At 39.1% G+C, this 22,221-nt stretch overlaps 1 protein-coding gene across 1 annotated transcript in view; it reads right to left on the reverse strand.

Annotated features, from left to right (window-relative positions):
• Positions 1–3,703: 3,703 nt before the first annotated feature.
• Positions 3,704–22,221, reverse strand: part of LOC149436748 (uncharacterized) — a 35,247-nt gene continuing 16,729 nt past the window's right edge. The window contains exons 2-7 of the mRNA XM_089661504.1: positions 19,578–19,674; positions 16,555–16,869; positions 13,655–13,939; positions 12,188–12,319; positions 10,123–10,152; positions 3,704–8,152 (exon numbers count right to left, since the gene is read on the reverse strand). Coding sequence (XP_089517630.1) covers positions 8,082–8,152; positions 10,123–10,152; positions 12,188–12,319; positions 13,655–13,939; positions 16,555–16,869; positions 19,578–19,641 — 897 coding nt within the window. The 5' untranslated portion in view covers positions 19,642–19,674 and the 3' untranslated portion in view covers positions 3,704–8,081. The remainder of the gene's footprint in view (positions 8,153–10,122; positions 10,153–12,187; positions 12,320–13,654; positions 13,940–16,554; positions 16,870–19,577; positions 19,675–22,221) is intronic.

A 22,221-nucleotide genomic window follows, 5' to 3' on the forward strand; every position in this document is an offset into this window, starting at 1 on the left:
CTCTTTTTTTCATTCAGTCCACAGGCTGCATACAAAAAAAAAAAAAGAACATATAAAGTAATACCTCGGCTTACGAACGCCTCACGTAATTTTCGGTTTACGAATGAAAATCCATTGAAAATAATGCCTCAGTTTACAAATGTTTTACAATACTATCATTTTTTTCACAATACTAAGTGTATGTCAGTGCTGATTTTTAAATGCAATTACCATCTTTTTTTTTCTTCAGTATAGCTCACAACATTGGCTGTCAGTTTCCCAGAGCTAAAGGATACATTGTATATTTAAAAAAAAAACTGAAAGGCTACATTGTATATTTTAAGAAACTGAAAGGATACTTTGTATATTTTAAAAAACTGAAAGGCTACATTGTATATTTTAAGAAACTGAAAGTAAACATTGTATCTTTTAACTTGGGGAAATAAACTAAAAGAAACTTTCTCTCTTTCAGCTGGAGGGGGAAAGTAACTGTTGAATTTCTGAACTACTGTATAGTGAAGGGAAAAAAAAAAAGCGGTAATTACATTTAAAAACTGGCTGAGGAAAGAACAAAGAGGCCTAGTGCATTACCATAAAAAATGTTTAAAAAGAAATAAAATAGGTGTTGTACTCACAAACAAGAATAAAGTCAAGGCACATCATAAAAGAACAGCTGGGACAACACCGTGCTGAGTAACAGTCCGCAATAGGGGTGTAGACATCCAATAGCCTGACGCGTTTCAAGGACTTGCCTCTTCCTCAATTAAATGATTTACTGCTCACACATGACATGGGTATATGTGGAATTACTCCCCAAAATACATTCTGCTACTTCTCCCGAGTATGGGGGTACCACATGTGAGAGACGTTTTGGCAGTCTAGCCAAGTACAGGACCCCAAAATCCAATAAGCACCTTCAGGCTTTTAAAGGGCTTTATTTCCTCATTACACTTCCAGACTACCTATCACAGTTTCGGAGGCCCTGAAATGCCAGGATAGCACCTTACCCCCCCCCCAAATGACCCCTTTTTGGAAAGTAGACACCCCAAGGAATTTGATAAGAAGCATGGTAAGTATTTTGCAGATCTCATTTGTTGCCACAAGTTTTTGGAAAATGAAGAAAAATACAAAAACATATTTTTTCTATTTTTTTTTATATTTCAAAACCTTGTGAGAAAAAATTAGATCTGCAAAATACTCCCCATGGTTCTTTTTAAATTCCTTGGGGTGTCTAATTTCCAGAAAGGAGTCATTTGGGGGGGGGTTTGGTGCTATCCTGGCATTTCAGGGCCTTCGAAACTGTGATAGGTAGTAAAGAAGTGTAATGAGGAAGTTACGCACCTTCAGACTTTCAAAGTGGTCATTGGATTTCAGGCTCCTGTATGTGGCTAGACTCCCAAATTTTGGGGTGTAATTCCACATATAACCATGGCTCGTGCGAGAAATTAATCATTTAAATGACAACTTTGTGTTAAAAAAAAAATGTTTTTGGCATTTTCCAGAAACTTGTGGAAAAAAATAAATCTTCCATGGACTCAATATGCCTCTCAGCAGATAGCTTAGGCTGTTTACTTTCTGAAAAGGGGTCATTTGAGGGTGTTTGTACTATCCTGGTATTTTAGCACCTCAAGAAATGTGATGAGCAGTCAGAAAGTAAAAGCTGAGTAAATTCCATTATCTATACCACAGTTTGTAGATTCTATAACTTTCACACAAAGCAATAAATATACACTTACTGGGATTTTTTTTAACCAAAAACATGTAGCAGAATACATTTTGGCCTAAATTTATGATGAAATTTTAGTTTTTTTGAATATTTTTTATGACAGAAATCAGAAAATATTGTTATTTTCAAAAACATTTTTTTTCTTCAAAACTTTTTCTGTTTATAGCGCAAAAAATAAGAAGCGCACAGGTGATCAAATACCACCAAAAGAAAGCTCTATTTGTGTTAAAAAAGGACATAAATTCCATTTATGTACGGTATTGCATGACCGCGCAATTGTCCGTTAAACTAGCGTAGTGCTGTACAGCAAAAAAAAATGGTGTAAATTGCAGTATCTATACCAAAGTTTATAGACGCTATAACTTTCACACAAAGTGATCAATATACACTTATTGGGATATTTTTTTACCAAAAACATGTAGCAGAATACATTTTGGCCTAAATGTATAACTAAGTTTGAGTTTACTATATATTTTTTATAGCTGAAAGTAAAAAATATCGTTTTTCTTTAACATTTTCGGTCTTTTTTTGTTTATAGCATGAAAAATAAAAAGCGCACAGGTGATCAAATACCACCTAAAGAAAGCTCTATTTGTGTGAAAAAAAGGATGTAAATTTTGTTTGGGTGCAGCATTGCATGACCGCGCAATTATCAGTTGAATTAGTGCAGCGCTGAGTAGCAAAAAGAGGCGTGGTCAGGAAGGGGGGTGAATCCTCAGGAGGGCAAGTAGTTAATAAGAGAAGCAAATTTTCTGAAAATTGATACTGTTGCTGTATATTGTGACATGTCAGGAATTTAACCCTGCAGATTCATATGTCCATCTAATTATCTAATCATAATTATATATCAGAACAGCCTTTCTCAACCAGGGTGCCCAGGCATGCTGGGGTGCCTTGAGGTTTCTCCAGGGGTGCCTTGGCAAAATGTCTAAAAATTGCCCAAAAGTCCCAAGGCACCCTTCAAAATTATGGACAGTCTTGAGGCACCCTTTAAAATTATGGACAGTCCCAAGGCACCCTTCAAAATTATGGACAGTCTTGAGGCACCCTTTAAAATTATGGACAGTCCCGAGGCACCCTTCAAAATTATGGACAGTCTTGAGGCACCCTTCAAAATTATGGACAGTCTTGAGACACCCTTTAAAATTATGGACAGTCCCGAGGCACCCTTCAAAATTATGGACAGTCTTGAGGCACCCTTTAAAATTATGGACAGTCCCGAGGCACCCTTCAAAATTATGGACAGTCTTGAGGCACCCTTCAAAATTATGGACAGTCTTGAGACACCCTTTAAAATTATGGACAGTCCCGAGGCACCCTTCAAAATTATGGACAGTCTTGAGGCACCCTTCAAAATTATGGACAGTCCTGAGACACCCTTCAAAATTATGGACAGTCCCGAGACACCCTTCAAAATTATGGACAGTCTTGAGGCACCCTTTAAAATTGTGGACAGACCCGAGGCACCCTTCAAAGTTATGAACAGTCTTGAGGCACCCTTTAAAATTATGGACAGTCCCGAGGCACCCTTCAAAATTATGGACAGTCCCGAGGCACCCTTCAAAATTATGGACAGTCCCGAGGCATCCTTCAAAATTATGGACAGTCCCGAGGCATCCTTCAAAATTATGGACAGTCCCGAGGTAGCCTTCAAAATTATGGACAGTCTTGAGGCACCCTTCAAAATTATGGACAGTCCCGAGGCATCCTTCAAAATTATGGACAGTCCCGAGGCATCCTTCAAAATTATGGACAGTCCCGAGGTAGCCTTCAAAATTATGGACAGTCTTGAGGCACCCTTCAAAATTATGGACAGTCTTGAGGCACCCTTCAAAATTGTGGACAGTCTTGAGGCACCCCATTCTAAAATGGGGTGCCTCAAGACTGTCCATAATTTTAAAGGGTGCCTCGGGTCTGTCCATAATTTTAAAGGGTGCCTTAACTGAAAAAAAAAGTTGAGAAACATTGTATCAGACAACAGAAAAGACAAATGAAAAGTTGTACAAATATAAGTGTTTATTCATTACAAAAACTTCCAAAAAGTGCTCATATACATATTTACAAATAAACAAAACAATGCAATTATAAAATATACATCATACACCTATACAGTGTGTCTGGGGACCTCTGTGAACCATAATAAAGGATGATCACCTCAGAGTATCCATGCACCAAAAATGGTCCCCCCCCAATGGCCCATAGACAGAAGATCTCTAAATTAGAATGGGAAAATGGGGAAAAAGCTGGCTATATGCTAGTAGAATTTTGGTAAATTTAGGAACATTGTTCTTTTTTTTTGTAACTGTTATTGTGATCAAATTGTCGTTCGTTTTCAACCGTGGTGAAAAGAAAATTCGGAGGAGTCGGAAGGAAATATTTTCTTGAACAAACAAATTTCTAAGGGCTCGTTCACACTCGTGTTGGCCTCTGAAGAGCTATCTGCATTAAGAGGGCACTCGATAAGTGGTCAGGAGGCTCTAAATTAGAACGGGAAAATGGGGAAAAAGCTGGCTATATGCTAGAAGAATTTTGGTAAATTTTTTAAGAACATTGTTAATTTTTTTTTTTAACTGTTATTTGGATGAAATTGTCGTTCGTTTTCAACCGTGGTGAAAAGAAAATTCAGAGGAGCAACATGGAAACATTTTCTTGAACAAACTAATTTCTAAGGGCTCGTTCACACTCATGTTGGCCTCTGAAGCGCAATCTGCATTAAGAGGGCACTTGATAGGTGGTCAAGAGGCTCTAAATTAGAACGGGAAAATGGGGAAAAAGCTGGCTATATACTAGTAGAATTTTGGTAAATTTTTTTTAAGAACATTGTTAATTTGTTTTTTTAACTGTTATTGGGATCAAATTGTCATTCCTTTTCAACGTATCAACACTTGATAGGTGGTCAGGAGGCGTTGTATCGCATTGCAACGCCTCCTCACCACCTGATTTAACCCCTTGAACCCCAACGCCAGTGTGCCGCAGTTGCAGGGGTGCTTACAGATGGGCCCGATTCACTTTAATGGGTTGTGTTTGAAGGGCACTACGCTGCAATAGAACATTATATACAGTACACCCCTGGCAGCTGCCTAAAAGGTGTAACCATTGGGGGTGGGGGGGGGTCTTTAAAAGTACATCTCAGCCATGGGGTTTCACCACCCCCCAAACTGCTAGAGTGAGCAGCATATATAATTTTCCTTTGGGAAAGTATATTCATTCCAAAATCGAAAGGTAAATGCAAGTGATCAAAAAGCACTTTTGGACGCCATTCATCAAGTCATCAAACGTACTGAGAATTTTCATACAAATGTTCATTCAAAAATCTGCTAGTGTATGGCCAGCTTAAGGTCCTCTGAAGGTTTGTGTAAGGGTTGACTTAAATCCAAACAGCATCTCTGTACTGCATCCAAAAAGACTTAAATGTTTCTAAGAAGGGAATGAATGGCAAGAAAAAGAAGGGTGTGGTCAAATTTACAAAGGTGATTAAACAAGCTAACATACTAAAGATAGAAACTTTTAGAATTGGCGACTCTTAACCATCGCCATAGACATTAGCCGGCCCTTATGAGGCCAAATAAATCCCCGTCCTAAAAAGATTCAACAACTGCCAGACCAACAGAAGTTTTTCTTTCAGATCACAATCTCCTTTAGATCCACCAACAACAACATAGTTCCAGGGCCTGCCTGGCTGGACGAAATATGGATGAATTGTTTAGGTGGACCTTCACAATTTTGGTAAATTTTTGGTAGAGGAAGCTGTACAGTATATATACATTCTGATTGTGGCTGGTGAATAGCCAGCCATAGCTGATACCTCCTGGCTAGGTTTTTTGAAGGACGGCATCTACAAATCTGGTATTAGTGAAATTACAAAAAACAGGATCTCAACTTCCATAGATGACATCTTGACTTTTTTCAATGTTTATTTTTATGCATTTTATCTCTTGCCAACCACATGACAAATATATGCAAGATCGAAGAACCTGACCACCCAACCACACATGTGTCATTGAGGTCACCAAATGTCCGAATGAGCTCTCACAGACAGTTCTCGGTCAAGGCTTCTGATTGGAGCCAGCAGGATTTGCCGTTGAGCCAATTACATGATACAGATTTCGGGGCACCTCTGGGGCATTTAACCCAACTTAAAGGGCCATCCAGAGGCATCGTTGAGCGATGGATATCAAAATATATCTTTTAACCGATCAACAGTTTTCAGATATGCGCTTGATGGTAGATCTCAAAACAAAGCCAGATGAAGACTGGTCCACCAACAGTGAGATAGATCCTAAAAATTGAGGTTTTCTTGAGTTTCAAAAGGATGCCAAGTTTTTATTTGGCAGGATTTGAGAATAAATGATATTCCGGGGTGGTGCAAACCATACTCTGGCCTAGCAGACAATTTGCAGGCACAAACACTGCCACTTGAGGATGAGGCTCACATTATCAACCCTGTGTAAGCTCCACCACCATCTGACCCCTGGAAGGGTTTGACCCCTGGAAGGTCTAGACAGACAAGATGGACAGGAAAGTTTATGTGGTTCAGAGTGTGCTTCAAGGGACCAATCACATCAAATACGCTGCCATGCTTTGATCATGTGAATGCATTTCAGAGTACATGCATTTATATGTGCTGAACACACCAGTGGGAATGTGAATGGACCCGAAAAGACTCATTTCGTTGGGTAACGTGAAAGAGTCTCTTTAAAGCTTAACTCTAGGCAGATATAAAAGACAGTTCCGGGACAAGGTCATCTAGCACCCAGGGAAAAGATATCAATCAGTGCCCCCCCCCAACCAAAATGTATGTGCATTGTGTATCAGCAAAAATCCCCCCCCAAAAAAAAAAAATATTTGAAATATATTTTAAAAATATTATTCCCAAATATATGGCCATATATTTGAAATGCTACAATTTTGGCCATATTCAATATATTTCAATATATATATATATATATATATATATATATATACACATATATATATACTGCATGTTGAAATGCGTTTTTATTACAAAATATATGAAAAATATTTACATAAATACATTTTCAAATATACTGTGTGTCTGTAAAGATACAAATCTACATTTTTGGAATGCATTTTACAAATACATGTAAAAATATATGTTAAAATTACTTTTTTATATATTAAAAAGAATCTGAAGAATATATTTTAAAAATATATATTTCCATATGGGTTGTAGTCGCGGACTTTCATCCTTTTTTTTTTTTTTTAGAAAACTGAAAAACTGATTTAAGGAACAAATAACAGGATTCATTGTCATCAAGGTCATCTAGCGCCCAGGGAAAAGATATCAATCAGTGCCCCCCCCCACCACCACCAAAATGTATGTGCATTGTGTATCAGCAAAAATCCCCCCCCCAAAAAAAAAAATATTTGAAATATATTTTAAAAATATTCTCCCCAAATATATTGCCGTATATTTGAAATGCTACAATTTTGGCCATATTCCATATATTTCAATAAATATATATATGTATGTATATATATATATATATATATACATACACACACATATATATATTCTGCATGTTCAAATGCATTTTTATTACAAAATATATATAAAATATTTTTTAAATATACATTTTCAAATATACTGTCTGTAAAAATACAAATCTACATTTTTGGAATGCATTTTAGAAATATATGTAAAAAAATATATGTTAAATTGACTTTTACATATGTTAAAAAAAAATCTGAAAAATATATTTTAAAAATATATATTTCCATATGGGTTGTAGCTGCGGACTTTCATTTTTTTTTTTTTTTTTAGAAAACTGAAAAACTGATTTAAGGAACAAATAACAGGATTCAATGATTATCTTTCATATTTGCCTGGAGTTCAGCTTTAAAATCCAAGCAGAGAAATATGGAGATTGCCGTCGCCGGGCTCCTATGTCAATGCTAGCGGCCCGGCTCTTAGTGGCTTCAAGTCGCACACCCGGAACGAGAATGCAGAACGTTTTCTGAGTCAGCGGCCTCAACATTTTTTTAAAGCCGAAATAACAACATGACAGCCGGGCTTTTCCCCGTCTCGGATGGAGAGCTCAGCATTAGTAGCCTTCAGTCTTCCTTTCATGGATGGTTTCCTTGAAGGTATTTCGGGTGGCCGGTGCTCTATATTGGCTCCTGAGAAAAGTACTCAAAGTGCAGTGAATATTGACAAAGTATAGAAATCACCAAACCAATGTTTACCCCCCAGTGTGACTACAATAAAATTACACCCGATTGGTTACTTTGGGCTGTTGCACCCTGCATCTGGTCATTTGCCATTTTAAACAGGTCCTGTTGGGTTATGCCAACCCCCCCAGACCAGGCATTCCGACTTCACAAGTGTCCTTTCTGCAGAATAATCCGGGGCTCTTCAGACTTGGTTTTGGGGCCCTTGAAGTGGTTCTGATGGGGTGCCACTCGTGTCCCCCGCTTGATGGTCTTCTGTGAAGACAAAAATACAACAAACTCAACTGACTTGTTGGAAAATGAGGCTCATTGGTTCAACTTCATAAATACAAACAGTAACCATCAAGATTCACTTCCAGTCCGGACACTTTCATCCCCTTCCAGTCCGGACACTTTTATCCCCTTCCAGTCCGGACACTTTCATCCCCTTCCAGTCCGGACACTTTCACCCCCTTCCAGTCCGGACACTTTCCACCCCCTTCCAGTCCGGACACTTTCACCCCCTTCCAGTCCAGACACTTTCACCCCCTTCCAGTCCGGACACTTTCCCCCCTTCCAGTCCGGACACTTTCATCCCCTTCCAGTCCGGACACTTTCCACCCCCTTCCAGTCCGGACACTTTCATCCCCATCCAGTCCGGACACTTTCACCCCCTTCCAGTCTGGACACTTTCCACCCCCTTCCAGTCCGGACACTTTCACCCCCTTCCAGTCCGGACACTTTCACCCCCTTCCAGTCCGGACACTTTCTCCCCCTTCCAGTCCGGACACTTTCCCCCCCTTCCACTCTGGACACTTTCACCCCCTTCCAGTCCGGACACTTTCATCCCCTTCCAGTCTGGACACTTTCCCCCCCTTCCAGTCCGGACACATTCTCCCCCTTCCAGTCCGGACACTTTCACCCCCTTTCCAGTCCGGACACTTTCACCCCCCTTCCAGTCCGGACACTTTCACCCGCTTCCAGTCCGGACACTTTCATCCCCTTCCAGTCCGGACACTTTCCCCCCTTCCTGTCCAGACACTTTCACCCCCTTCCAGTCCGGACACTTTCACCCCCTTCCAGTCTGGACACTTTCACCCCTTTCCAGTCCGGACACTTTCACCCCCTTCCTGTCCAGGCCAATTTTCAGCTTTCAGCGCTATCACACTTGGAATGACAATTGCGCGGTCATGCAACACTGTACCCATAATTTGTTTAGCATTTTTTTGAGACAGATAAAACTTTATTTTGGTGGTATTTATTCACCAATGCAATTTTAAATTTTTTTTTGCTATATAAATGAAAAAGTCCGAAAATTTTGAAAAAAAGTGTGTTTCTTATAAAATTTTACAAATAAATAATCTTTCTTCATAAATCTTGTCCAAAATGTATTCAGTTATCTTTTTAGTAAAAAAAAATAACCCAAATTAGTTTATAACCAAAAATTATAATTTTCAATTTTTTTTACATTTTTATTTTTTTTAATATTATTATTTATGGTATTTTTCACATACTGTCACCCTAGCAGTACAGTGTATATACTTGTGGAGGGTAATGAAGATTTTTTTTTTTTTTACACTGATTGCTTTTACACCCATAAAGGCTGTAAAAGCAATCATTTCTCCTTCTCTCTGGCTGCATTCTTGCAGCCATTTAGAAATACTGTGTGAGCTGTGATTGGTCACAGCTTATCACATGGTATAAGGCTGTTGTGAATAGCCTTGTACCATGTGATCTCTGTGATCATTCACAGATTTCACTAGTAGTAAGCAATGATGTCAGAAGTGACATCTTGCTTACTACTATTCATGTGATCACTGATTGGCCAATCAGTGATCACATGAATGGGACCTCACACAGAGGTTCCGTACAGCGATCGGTGTTCCACTGTGTCCTGAGGACACAGCGGGCACCGGACCGTGGTGCCGCGCGCTCCTAGGGAGCGCACACAATCAGGGAAGCGGGAGGACATTTATAAACGGCCACCCACTCCTGCACTGGGGTTTTGTCAGCAGGTCCCGACCAATGATTCATAGCCGGGACCTGCTGATCGGCTGTGTCCAATCACAGTCCAGATGTCTGTGTTGGCAAACAACACAGGGCACTGTACGAAAGGAACAAGCTGATTGTTTCTTCTCCCTGCAAAGCAAGGACCAGTTTTATACCTTCCTTTTTCTCCAAATTAATAATAACAAAAATTTGGCATCGGATATCATTTAAATCTGCTTTCATTAAATCTTACTCACCCATGAGACCTACTTCAGAGAAGGTGCGCTCTAAAAAAAAAAATTAAATGTATTGTTAGAGCTAAATACATTTTTGAAATTGAGTTTAATATATAATCAAATTAAATTTGAATTTAATAATCAGACAATTTATTAATAGATGCTATAAAATAAATATAACTATTGTACTTTATATTGATTTTTAAAATGTTTTAAAATGTGTTTCCATTTGTAGTTATAGAGATTTTTGATGATACAAAAGTTTTAAACAAGGGCAAAATAATAAAAATAATAATAAAAACAATGGTGATGATATTGAAAATAATAATAACGTATTGTTATTCTAATTGCCAATTGTAATTACTGTAATTTATATTATTATTATTTTTTACCTTTAAAAAAAATTAATGTATTTTTATTCAGATTTTTGACCATACAAAAGTTGTAAAACACTAAATAATAATAATAATAGCAACAATAATGATGATGATGAAAATAACAATTGTTATTGTTATTTCCAATTACCATTCCTGATTATTGTAATTTATATAGATTTTTTATATTTAATTTTTATTGAGATTTTTGAAGATACTAAAGTTGTAAAACAAGGAAATAATAATAAAAGCAACAATGATGATAACGACAATAATAATAATAATTTATAGTTATTTTTAATTGCCAATTGTAATTATTGTCACTTATATAGATTTTTTACATGAAAAACATTTCCATTTAATTTTTTCGAGATTTTTGATAATACAAAAGTTGTAAAACAAGGACAAAAAAAAATAATATTATAATAATATAATCGCAACAATGATGATAATGAAAATAACAATAATAATAATAATAATTTATTGTTATTTCTAATTGCCAATTGTGAAACAAATTCTATTTATTTCTATTCAAATTTTTGATCATGCAAAAGTTGTAAAACTAGGACAAAAAAATAATAATATTTATAAAAGTAACGATGATGATGATAATGAAAATAACAGTAATAATAATAATAATAATTTACTGTTATTTCTAATTGCCAATTGTAAAAAAATATTCAATTTATTTTTATTCAGATTTTTGATAATACAAAAGTTGCAAAACTGGGACAAAATAAAAATAATATTAATGGCAACAATGATGATGATAATGAAATAATAATAATAATAATAATAATAATTTCTTGTTATTGCTAATTGCCAATTGTAAAAAAATATTCCATTTATTTTTATTCAGATTTTTGATCATACAAAAGTTGTAAAACTGGGACAAAATAAAAATAATAATAATAGCAACAATGATGATGATAATGAAAATAACAACAATAATAATTTATTGTTATCTCTAATTGCCAATATGTTGTATTGCTAATTTTAGGCGTATCTAAAGCTAAACTTTTTTTAAGCTTTGGACGAAGTAGTGTGAGGGGGGTAGTACCCCTGTCATGTTTTTGTTGTTGTCTGTGTCCTCACTGGGAAGAGCTACCTGTTCTAATTATACCATTGTCTTTGGTACAGAAAAATCCAAAATTTGGAGTTGTCACTAAAACAGAAAATTCTTTATAATTATTAAAAAACCTGATATTGTTTATTGTCCTTCATCACATAATATTCTGAATAAATCTATTATAATTTATTGCACAGAGATATAATTAGCATAGTGTGGCACATTGGGGGTTGATTTCCTAAAGGCAAATAGCTTGTTGCAGGGGAAGTTGCACGTTCCAAGGAAATTTTCCCCAGAACTTAGTTAACGATTTCCATCATCCAATCAGATGGAAAAAATATATATTTTTCTTTTCTTTCCCTTGCACAAATGTGTTTGCCAAGCTCCATTCACTGAGCTCTAGAGAAAAAAATCCTTTGCAAAGTGCAACTTTCCTTGGCAAAGAGAACAACCTATTTGCCTCCGTTGTGTTTTTATTGGATATCTGGATGGATTTGTTCCATTGGGGTGCCAACAACGAGGATATTTGTGAATGGAAGTTTTTCCCTGGACATTTCTTCTATAGATTCCTATTTATTGATCGATTTGATTTTGCTCAGACTTGCACTTTAACCTCATTGTGAAAAAAATTGGTGATATTTACCTCTGCTTTTCCGAATGGAGGACGCTCGGCGACGATACAAGATGTACAGAGCGGCACAAATCGCAAGGCCCAGAACACATAGAATTGGAATAATAATTTTTGTGTTATCCGTGTCATTCTTTATCTCACTTCCTGTCAGAATAAGAAAGATAAATCACTTAAATGGTTCTTTTCAGGGAATGTGGAGCTCACGATTTTACCGATCCAACTGATTAGAATACAAAGTGCTTGTATTAAAGTGACAATAAAAAATACCCCAAAATAATCCATATACATCCTCTACTGTATCCCATATGGAAGAAAAATATATTTGAAATATATTTTTAAACATTCTTCACAAATATATTGACATATATTTGAAATACTACAATTTTGACCATATATTTCAAAAATATATTTCAATAAATATATATATATATATATATATATATATGTGTATATATATACTGTATGTTGAAATGCATGTTTATTACAAAATATCTGAAAAATATAATATATTTTAAAAATACATTTCAAATATACTGTGTGTCTTTACAAAATGCAAAATACAAATATATGTAAAAATATATGTTGAAATGACTTTTTTATATGTTAAAAAAAATCTGAAGAATATATTTAAAAAAATATATGTTTAGCAATGTAAAAAAAATACATTTCAGCATAATATATATATATATATATATGTATATGTATATATATATATGTATATATACTGTGTATGTATATATATATATTTTTTTTTACTTAAATATATTGAATATGGCCAAAATTATAGTATTTCAAAGATATATCAATATATTTGGGAAGAATATTTTTTAAATATATTTCAAATATATTTTTCTTCCATGTGGGATATGTGTTCTTCTATGTTTCATTGAATTGTTTCTTACTGTGTTTTTCTGCTTCTTTGTAATGTCCTTTGTGAGCAACTATACCTCTCTTTTTCCTTCTCACTTTCTTTTGAAGGAGCAGTGCACGTTAGTTGTAGTCATGTGCTCTATGCACACTACAAATCCCATAGTCCATAGTTCATAATCCATTGACCTGAGTCTACAATCCATTGTCCTTGGTCTAAAGTCCATTGTCCATCATCATTAGTCTATAGCCCATTGTCCATTAATCCAAAATCCATTGTCCATAGTCAATTGTCCTTAGTCCACTGTCCTTAGTCCATAGTCCAATAACCTTAGTCTATAGTCGATCATTAGAGGGCAGCAGAACTCACTTTCTTGATGTTTCACAGTAGACGCCCCGATGTTGTGCATATCATCCCAGCACATCCTGCTCCCCCTCCCAGAAGTGACTTATCAGCATTAGGCTGGTCACAGGTTCGCTTTAAGGGGACCTGTTCCTGCTTTGGCTTTGCTTTCTTGGCCCATATATATTTATATACTGTATGAAATAGCCAACGGTACAGGAACCTACATTTGTACATTGAAATGATCAGTAGAGGAGAGTAGAACTTACCAACATGGAGAGGTAGGTGCCTGCAATTCACTTTCTCTTTCCGCTCGCCATCTTTATTTTTATAGGATATGTTGCAACACATTTCCACTTTCCTGGTCTCGTCCGTCAACTTTAGGGCATCGTTCAAGTTTTGAAAGTTTTTTGTTGTATTTTTCTGAAATGTTTTGGTTTGATAATATTTTCTATCCCTGTCCATCCAGACAATTGTTGGCTCATAAATGTTTTCCACGTCAGCTTCACATGTCAGTTTATCCATACTTGATGAGAGCTTTGGCTCACACAGCCCTAGGTAGAATCAATCAGTCAATCAATCAATCAATCAATCAATCAATCAATCAATCAATGTTTACAGTTAATATTGATTGTGTGCTGCTAACATTTTTCTGCAATTTGTGTTCACTTGGATACGTTCTGAATCATTGGTACAAAATGTGCCGGTAGGGTGCTGGATCCAAATGTGCATGAGAATGGGTATGGATTCTAACTCTTGGTGGCGCTCTCCGTCAGATGGGGTGTTCCTAGAAAACTGAAAACCCCAGAGCAGTCTCGATAAAATCAATAGAAAAGGATGAGAGCGCCGCAACCCAAGAATTAGTCCACTGAACATTCATTATTTGCTTCAAAAGGTCATAAAGCATAACCAACGCATTTCAGGGGGCTCACAAATCCCTTCATCGGGGCTAGGCCTGAAGAAGGCAGATTTGTGAGCCCTCCAAAATATTAACTGTTCCTAGAGGTTCACAAAGTGCTTTGAATGCCTATATAAAGGAATGAGGACATCACAATTCAAGACTTAGTCCAGTGAATGTTTATTATTCACTTCAAAAGGTCATAAAATTAAACCAACGCTTTTTGTGGGCTCATAAATCCCTCTATCAGGACTAGGTCTGATGAAGGTGGATTTGTGAGCCCCACCCAAATATTAACTGTTCCTTGAGGTTCTGTCAGGGTCCTGCCCATGGCAGAAGTTCTGGAAGATCTGGCATTTCTGCCAGTACTCTGCATGGCCGCAGAAGGACACATGGTGCCAGACAGCCTTTATAAGGAGGCTCATCACTTCCTCAAGTTGCTTGATGATCTCTAGCTTCCCGTGTCCTGTTTCCTGCTTCCTGTGACTTTGACCTGTGATTTCCTGTTACCAACTCGGCTTGCTCCTGGACCTGTCTACTCTGCTTTACCCCTGATCTGACCTCTGCCTGCTTACGGATACTCTCTCTCTCGCTCCTCTGTGTATGACCTCGGCTATCCCATCTGACTACATCTGCTCTGATTCCCACTTGGTACCTGACCTTGGCTTGAACCAACTACCCAGTAAACACCTAAATCCCGGAAGGGCTTACATACCACACACAGGTGCCTCCTGTCTGCAGACCTATCTCCATGCACCAGCTGTGCTTCTAAGTGGACCACCAACTAGCACTCCTTTAGGCGACCTGTGCAACTTTGGGCCTGACTCCCGATGTCTCACTCTCAGGGGAGTCTGGAACTTAGCCGCAAGGGAAGCCCTCTCTCCATTGGCCTCCATCACCAGGTACGTGATAGGTTCACAAAGTGCTTTGAATGTCTATATAAAGGGATTAGGACATCACAACTCAAGATTTAGTCCAGTGAATGTTCATTTTTCACTCCACAAAGTCAGAAAGTATAGCCAACGCGTTTCAAGGGCTCACAAATCCCTTCATCAGGGCTAGGTGTGATGAAGGAGGATCAGTGAACTACCAAAATGTGTTGGCTATACCTTCTCACCTTTTGAAGTGAATATTAATCTTTGTTGGACTACATCTTGAGTTGTGGCACTCTCTTCCTTTTATATAATTGTTAGTCATGTCATACTTCTATCTTTGACTGTCCAAAAAAGTAACATCTACTCTCTATAGGTCCCTTTCATCAAGCAACAAGTCCCTTTCGTCAAGTCCCAACAGCATGATAAAAAAGCTGTATATGACTGGGGCTCCATCAGAGATGGCCAATTGTCCTCTATCCATGGCCATGTAAACGAATGAATATAATTAAAGCTGAATGTCTGGGAAATAACAATGATTGTAGCTCTGTAATCAATAATATATCATTAAATGTATATTTTAAGTATTTCAAACTTCGGGGCGCTGATTTCATAGATAAACTTTAGCACATAGAAGCTGTGGAACTGGTATTTTTTAAATACATGGATATGATTTGGTATCAGACTCTTACAGTTCCTGTATAGCTGAGCTCAGACTGAGAGATAGAGAGGTAACACCAGCAGCCAGTCAGTTCATGTGCTGATAATATGCTGATAGGAGGAGAGAACAGAGTGATGAAGAGATGAGCTCATCACTGCGCTGCTTCTCCTTTCACTGTCTAGTCACAGGCTGGGGGCGGATCCATGACAGCCGGACCTCAGTGAAAGTAGGTTAATGGATGCTGGTCATCATTCAAATAAGAAAACTGAGGACATCTAGTGGAGGTAAAGGAGTACTGCAGGGCAGGGATTGAAGGTTTGCGACAAAAACTTTTAGGGCCAATTCACACTGCAAAAATGCATTCCGGACACGTTTTTGCTTACAGTTCACACCACACGCAGTTCCGGTGCAGTTTGGATGCAGTTTGCTGTGTTCCGGTACGGTTCTGTGCAGAAAAAAATGCAGTCTGTTCTACTTTTTTTTCTGCACCGGAAACTGACTGGAACTGCATGCACTGGTGTGAACTAGGGCCATTGGAATATATGGAGAACACTGTGAATGCATTTTTGATGCAGAAAAAAAGCGCACTGAACTGCATCTGGTGTGAACTGGCCCTTAATGTTTTTTAATCTTTTGGTTTTTGTTTGAAGTTCTGCCTTAAGTATATTACTTCCCCGATTGCTCGACGTCCAGCTACCAAAATCTCTTATAGCTTACTTTATTTTGCCTTTTCCTTACCTGTCACATTTATTTGAAAAGTAAAACGTTCAGTGATCCCATTAGTATCGGTAATTTCCAGGCTGTATGGCCCATGTTCCTCGAAGGTGACACTATGCACAGTCACGGATAGCTCTTTTCTGACTTTTCGGAAATCAACACAAAACTTCTCTGAGCAGTGAGGGTCCGTGTCAGTCAACGTCTTGATGTTCTGCTTTAGTCTTTTAATGATCCCCTTGTACATTACCACGTTGATTATTGTAGAGTTTGGATTACATACATTGAGGTCACAATGAGGGGTGAATTCTATATTTTCTCCACATTCCTTCATTATCACTAATAGGGAAAATAGAAATCCATTTTAACCAACAATATGCATCATACATATTAGCGGGGGTACAACTGGGGGAATCAATGGTGGAGAAGGATCTGAGGGGTCAATGGTGGAGAAGGATCTGGGGGGGTCAATGGTGGAGAAGGATCTGGGGGAATCAATGGTGGAGAAGGATCTGGGTGGTCAATGGTGGAGTAGGATCTGGGGGGGGGGTCAATGGTGGAGAAGGATCTGGGGGGGTCAATGGTAGAGAAGGATCTGGGGGTTCTGGTAGATCACAAACTTAATAATGGCAGCAATGCCAAGCTGCGGGTTCTAAAGCGAGCAAAATCCTCTCTTGTATTAGGAGAGGTATAGACTCCAGAGAGAGATATCACCCCCCCCCCCCCCAGTACAAATCATTAGTAAGACATCATCTGGAATATGCAGTTCAGTTTTGGGCACCAATTCACAGAAAGAACATTGGGGAACTGGAGAAAGTACAGAGAAGGGCAACTAAACTGATAAGAGGCATGGAGGAGCTCAGCTATGAGGAAAGATTAGAGGAGCTGATTTTATTCTGAAAAGAGGAGATTACGGGGGATATGATCTCCATGTATAATACATAATGGGGGATATGATCTCCATGTATAATACATAAGGGGGGATATGATCTCCATGTATAATACATAAGGGGGGATATGATCTCCATGTATAATACATAAGGGGGGATATGATCTCCATGTATAATACATAAGGGGGGATATGATCTCCATGTATAATACATAAGGGGGGATATGATCTCCTTGTATAATACATAAGGGGGGATATGATCCCCATGTATAATACATAAGGGGGGATATGATCTCCATGTATAATACATAAGGGGGGATATGATCCCCATGTATAATACATAAGGGGGGATATGATCTCCATGTATAATACATAAGGGGGGGATATGATCCCCATGTATGATACATAAGGGGGGATATGATCTCCATGTATAATACATAAGGGGGATATGATCTCCATGTATAATACATAAGGGGGGATATGATCTCCGTGTATAATACATAAAGGGGATATGATCTCCATGTATAATACATAAGGGGGGGATATGATCTCCATGTATAATACATAAGGAGGGATATGATCTCCATGTATAATACATAAGGGGGATATGATCTCCATGTATAATACATAAGGGGGGATATGATCTCCATGTATAATACATAAGGGGGATATGATCTCCATGTATAATACATAAGGGGGATATGATCTCCATGTATAATACATAAGGGGGGGATATGATCTCCATGTATAATACATAAGGGGGGGGGATATGATCTCCATGTATAATACATAAGGGGGATATGATCTCCATGTATAATAGATAAGGGGGGATATGATCTCCATCTATAATACATAAGGTGGGATATGATCTCCATGTATAATACATGAGGGGGATATGATCTCCATGTATAATACATAAGGGGGGATATGATCTCCATGTATAATACATAAGGGGGGGATATGATCTCCATGTATAATACATAAGGGGGGGATATGATCTCCATGTATAATACATAAGGGGGGGATATGATCTCCATGTATAATACATAAGGGGGGATATGATCTCCATGTATAATACATAAGGGGGGGATACGATCTCCATGTATAATACATAAGGGGGATACGATCTCCATGTATAATACATAAGGGGGATACGATCTCCATGTATAATACATAAGGGGGGATATGATCTCCATGTATAATACATAAGGGGGGGATATGATCTCCATGTATAATACATAAGGGGGGGATATGATCTCCATGTATAATACATAAGGGGGGATATGATCTCCATGTATAATACATAAGGGGGGATATGATCTCCATGTATAATACATAAGGGGGATATGATCTCCATGTATAATACATAAGGGGGGGATATGATCTCCATGTATAATACATAAGGGGGGATATAATCTCCATGTATAATACATAAGGGGGGGATATGATCTCCATGTATAATACATAAGGGGGGATATGATCTCCATGTATAATACATAAGGGGGGATATGATCTCCATGTATAATACATAAGGGGGGGATATGATCTCCATGTATAATACATAAGGGGGGATATGATCTCCATGTATAATACATAAGGGGGGATATGATCTCCATGTATAATACATAAGGGGGGGATATGATCTCCATGTATAATACATAAGGGGGGATATGATCTCCATGTATAATACATAAGGGAATATCCGATTGCCTCTCGGTGGATGAGGAAGGAATTTGAGCATAATGGATCAGAGTCCGATCCATTATGCTCCCCAATCTGCAGATCCGATCCATGCTGCAGGGATCGTCGGCATGCAACCTATACGAAGTGACACCGGACCCGCTCCACGAAAAGGTAAGTTGTAAAGCAAGCTGACTATCCCCACAGGATGGATGGGATCTGCGGATTGGGGAACATAACGGATCAGACTCCGATCCATTCTGCTCAATCCGCAGATCCGATCCATCTTGCGGGGATCGTCGGCTTGCTTTACAACTTTCCTTTTCGTGGAGCGGGTCCGGTGTCACCCCGTGCAGTAGGTGTCACCCATTGCGGCGCACACCCACCGCACTTGCCTCGGATGGCCCCTACTTCATGGTAGAAAATAGTCCCACTTTCTTCGCAATAAGGACTTTCTTGTACCATTAAGAAGACTTACCCATGCTGAGCACACCCGACTCCACGAGGAGAAGAAAGAAAACCAAAGGGGTTCCAGAAGTCATCCCGCCTGAGTTTTATACAGGTATCAGAGGATCCTGGAGGGAAAACAAAGGCAAATGTCCATGACACTGACCAAGGAGAGCACAGAAATCCAAGGCTGTCTGGTATATATTTAACCCCTTGTTGCCCGCCCACAGTACAGGGCTGCCCGTACGGCGTGATGGTTTAATGTCTGTTAGGTTTGCCCTTTATTACAAAGTTATGTTACCTCCCCTTCAGTCTATTATGAATGCCGCTAGACTCATCCACCTTACCAACTGATCAGCGACTGCTGCTAGACTCATCCACCTTACCAACCGATCAGCAACTGCTACTAGACTCATCCATCTTACCAACCGATCAGCAACTGCTACTAGACTCATCCATCTTACCAACTGATCAGCGACTGCTGCTAGACTCATCCACCTTACCAACCGATCAGTAACTGCTGCTAGACTCATACACCTTACCGACATATCAGCAACTGCTGCTAGACTCATCCACCTTGCCAACCGATCAGCAACTGCTGCTAGACTCATACACCTCACCAACCGATCAGCGACTGCTGCTAGACTCATACACCTTACCAACCGATCAGCGACTGCTGCTAGACTCATACACCTTACCAAACGATCAGCGACTGCTGCTAGACTCATCCACCTCACCAACCGATCAGCGACTGCTGCTAGACTCATCCACCTCACCAACCGATCAGCGACTGCTGCTAGACTCATACACCTTACCAACCAATCAGCGACTGCTGCCCCTCTTTCTGCCAATCCCTCCACTGGCTTCCATAACCTAACGTACAAAAATTCAAAATACTAACCGCACCAAGTAAAAGCACCACTACATTGTATACATAGAGGATACTTTATATAATACATTGTATACATAGGGGATACTTTATATAATATGCGTTTAGATTAGCGCATTTAACCCTTTGATCGCCCCTATTAACCCATTGATCACCCCGTCACCCAACCAGTGCCATTAGTACAGTGTCAGTATGTAGAATGTTTCAGCGATCACTGCATTCCTGCCACTCGCAACGTCAGATAGTGTCAGGGTCAGTTAGCGCCCCTCCCCAGCCAGGGTCAGCTAGCGTTAGATTGCCCGCACACTATCGCACTCGCGCTATAGGTCGCTGATCCCCCGCCGTTACTAGTTTAGTGTTTGTACGGATCAATACATTGATCACATACAGAACTATACTAGTGCCCCCTTAGTATAGTGTCCTCAAAAATGCAGAGTTAGCAGGATCGGCCCCGTTTGCTGCCAGCAGTAGTATTTAGCCCCTCCGCTGTTTTTCACAGAAGATTTGTGCCAATTGATTGTGGGCCAAGGCAATTTATACGCACAACAATACATGGCCGCCACCCAAATTCAGCTCTTGCCAAACAATTCGCATGGACACCTATCACGGTTTCTGAATTTAAAACTCTTTTGGGCCTAACCCTCAACACGGGCATTGCAGAAAAGAATGAATTGCGGTCATGTTGATCCACAAAGCCAATTCATCGTATACCCTGTTACATATATGCCCAGCATGGACCAGCAATGTACTGGTACGTCACTGGCTTCCACTAGCCTAACGTATAGAATTCAAAATACAAAGCCATCTACAACAATGCCTCTAGCTACATCACCAACCTCATCCGCAGATACCACCCAAATCGCCCGCTACTCCCAAGACCTCTTGTTCTCTAGCTTCCTCGTCACCTCCTCCCACGCTCACCTCCAGGACTTCTCCAGAGCCTCTCCCATCCTTTGGAACTCCCAACCCCAGTGTGTCTGGTCAGCTCCCACCTTGTCTGCCTTTGGTCAATGTTTGAAAACTCACTTATTCAGTGAAGCCTATCCCCACCTCAACCTAAGGACCATACTTGAGCCACCTCCATCAGATCATCCCCCACAGCTATCACTTTTTGTACCACCGCCCCCCCCTCCCCTTAAATTGCAAGCTCCATGAGCCAGGCCCTTCTATTCCTTCTGTACTGAAATGTATTGTAATTGTACTGTCTCCCTTATATTGTAAATCGCTGAGCAAACTTCCATATAATAATAATAATTATTATAATAGTTGACTAATGGCCGATTAAAATCTATGAAGCCCCCAAGCCCAGAAGAAGCCGGGGATAATATTTGGAGCTGGCAAGGTTGCTCGAGGATGTCCCATAGCTGGAGGGGGGAGGTCAGTTTTGGGTTTAGTTTTGTTTCATTATAAATACCAGGTGGATGTTTTTTACTTCCCCTTTATTTATGGATTTCCTCATATGGGAGCCGGTTCTCAAATGAACTTTCATCAAGGGGTCCAGGCAGCGTTCCAACAAATCTACTGCTTACAGGAGGATTGTTGGAATTGGATCTTACATCCTTCCTAATGCCATTAGCTGGAAGCGGTGCAAGCACGCCACCGGAGATGTTGGCAGAAAAGGACACACACAATGGAGCACATTGTCTTTTCTCATGTGAATTTAAACTTTATGTAAAGGACCAAAAAAGGTCAATTTTAATGATGGCAATCGTGGATCTAGACTTCCTTTGTGTAAGGGAAGTTCCAGCGCTGTTTCGAGCCAAACTTTCTGCTGGCCGAGTAGCGG

The sequence above is a fragment of the Staurois parvus genome, unplaced genomic scaffold (assembly GCF_062004578.1).
Source record: "Staurois parvus isolate SC_StPar_1 unplaced genomic scaffold, SC_StPar_1.0 ptg001348l, whole genome shotgun sequence".
In the NCBI taxonomy this organism is placed as follows: Eukaryota; Metazoa; Chordata; class Amphibia; order Anura; family Ranidae; genus Staurois; species Staurois parvus.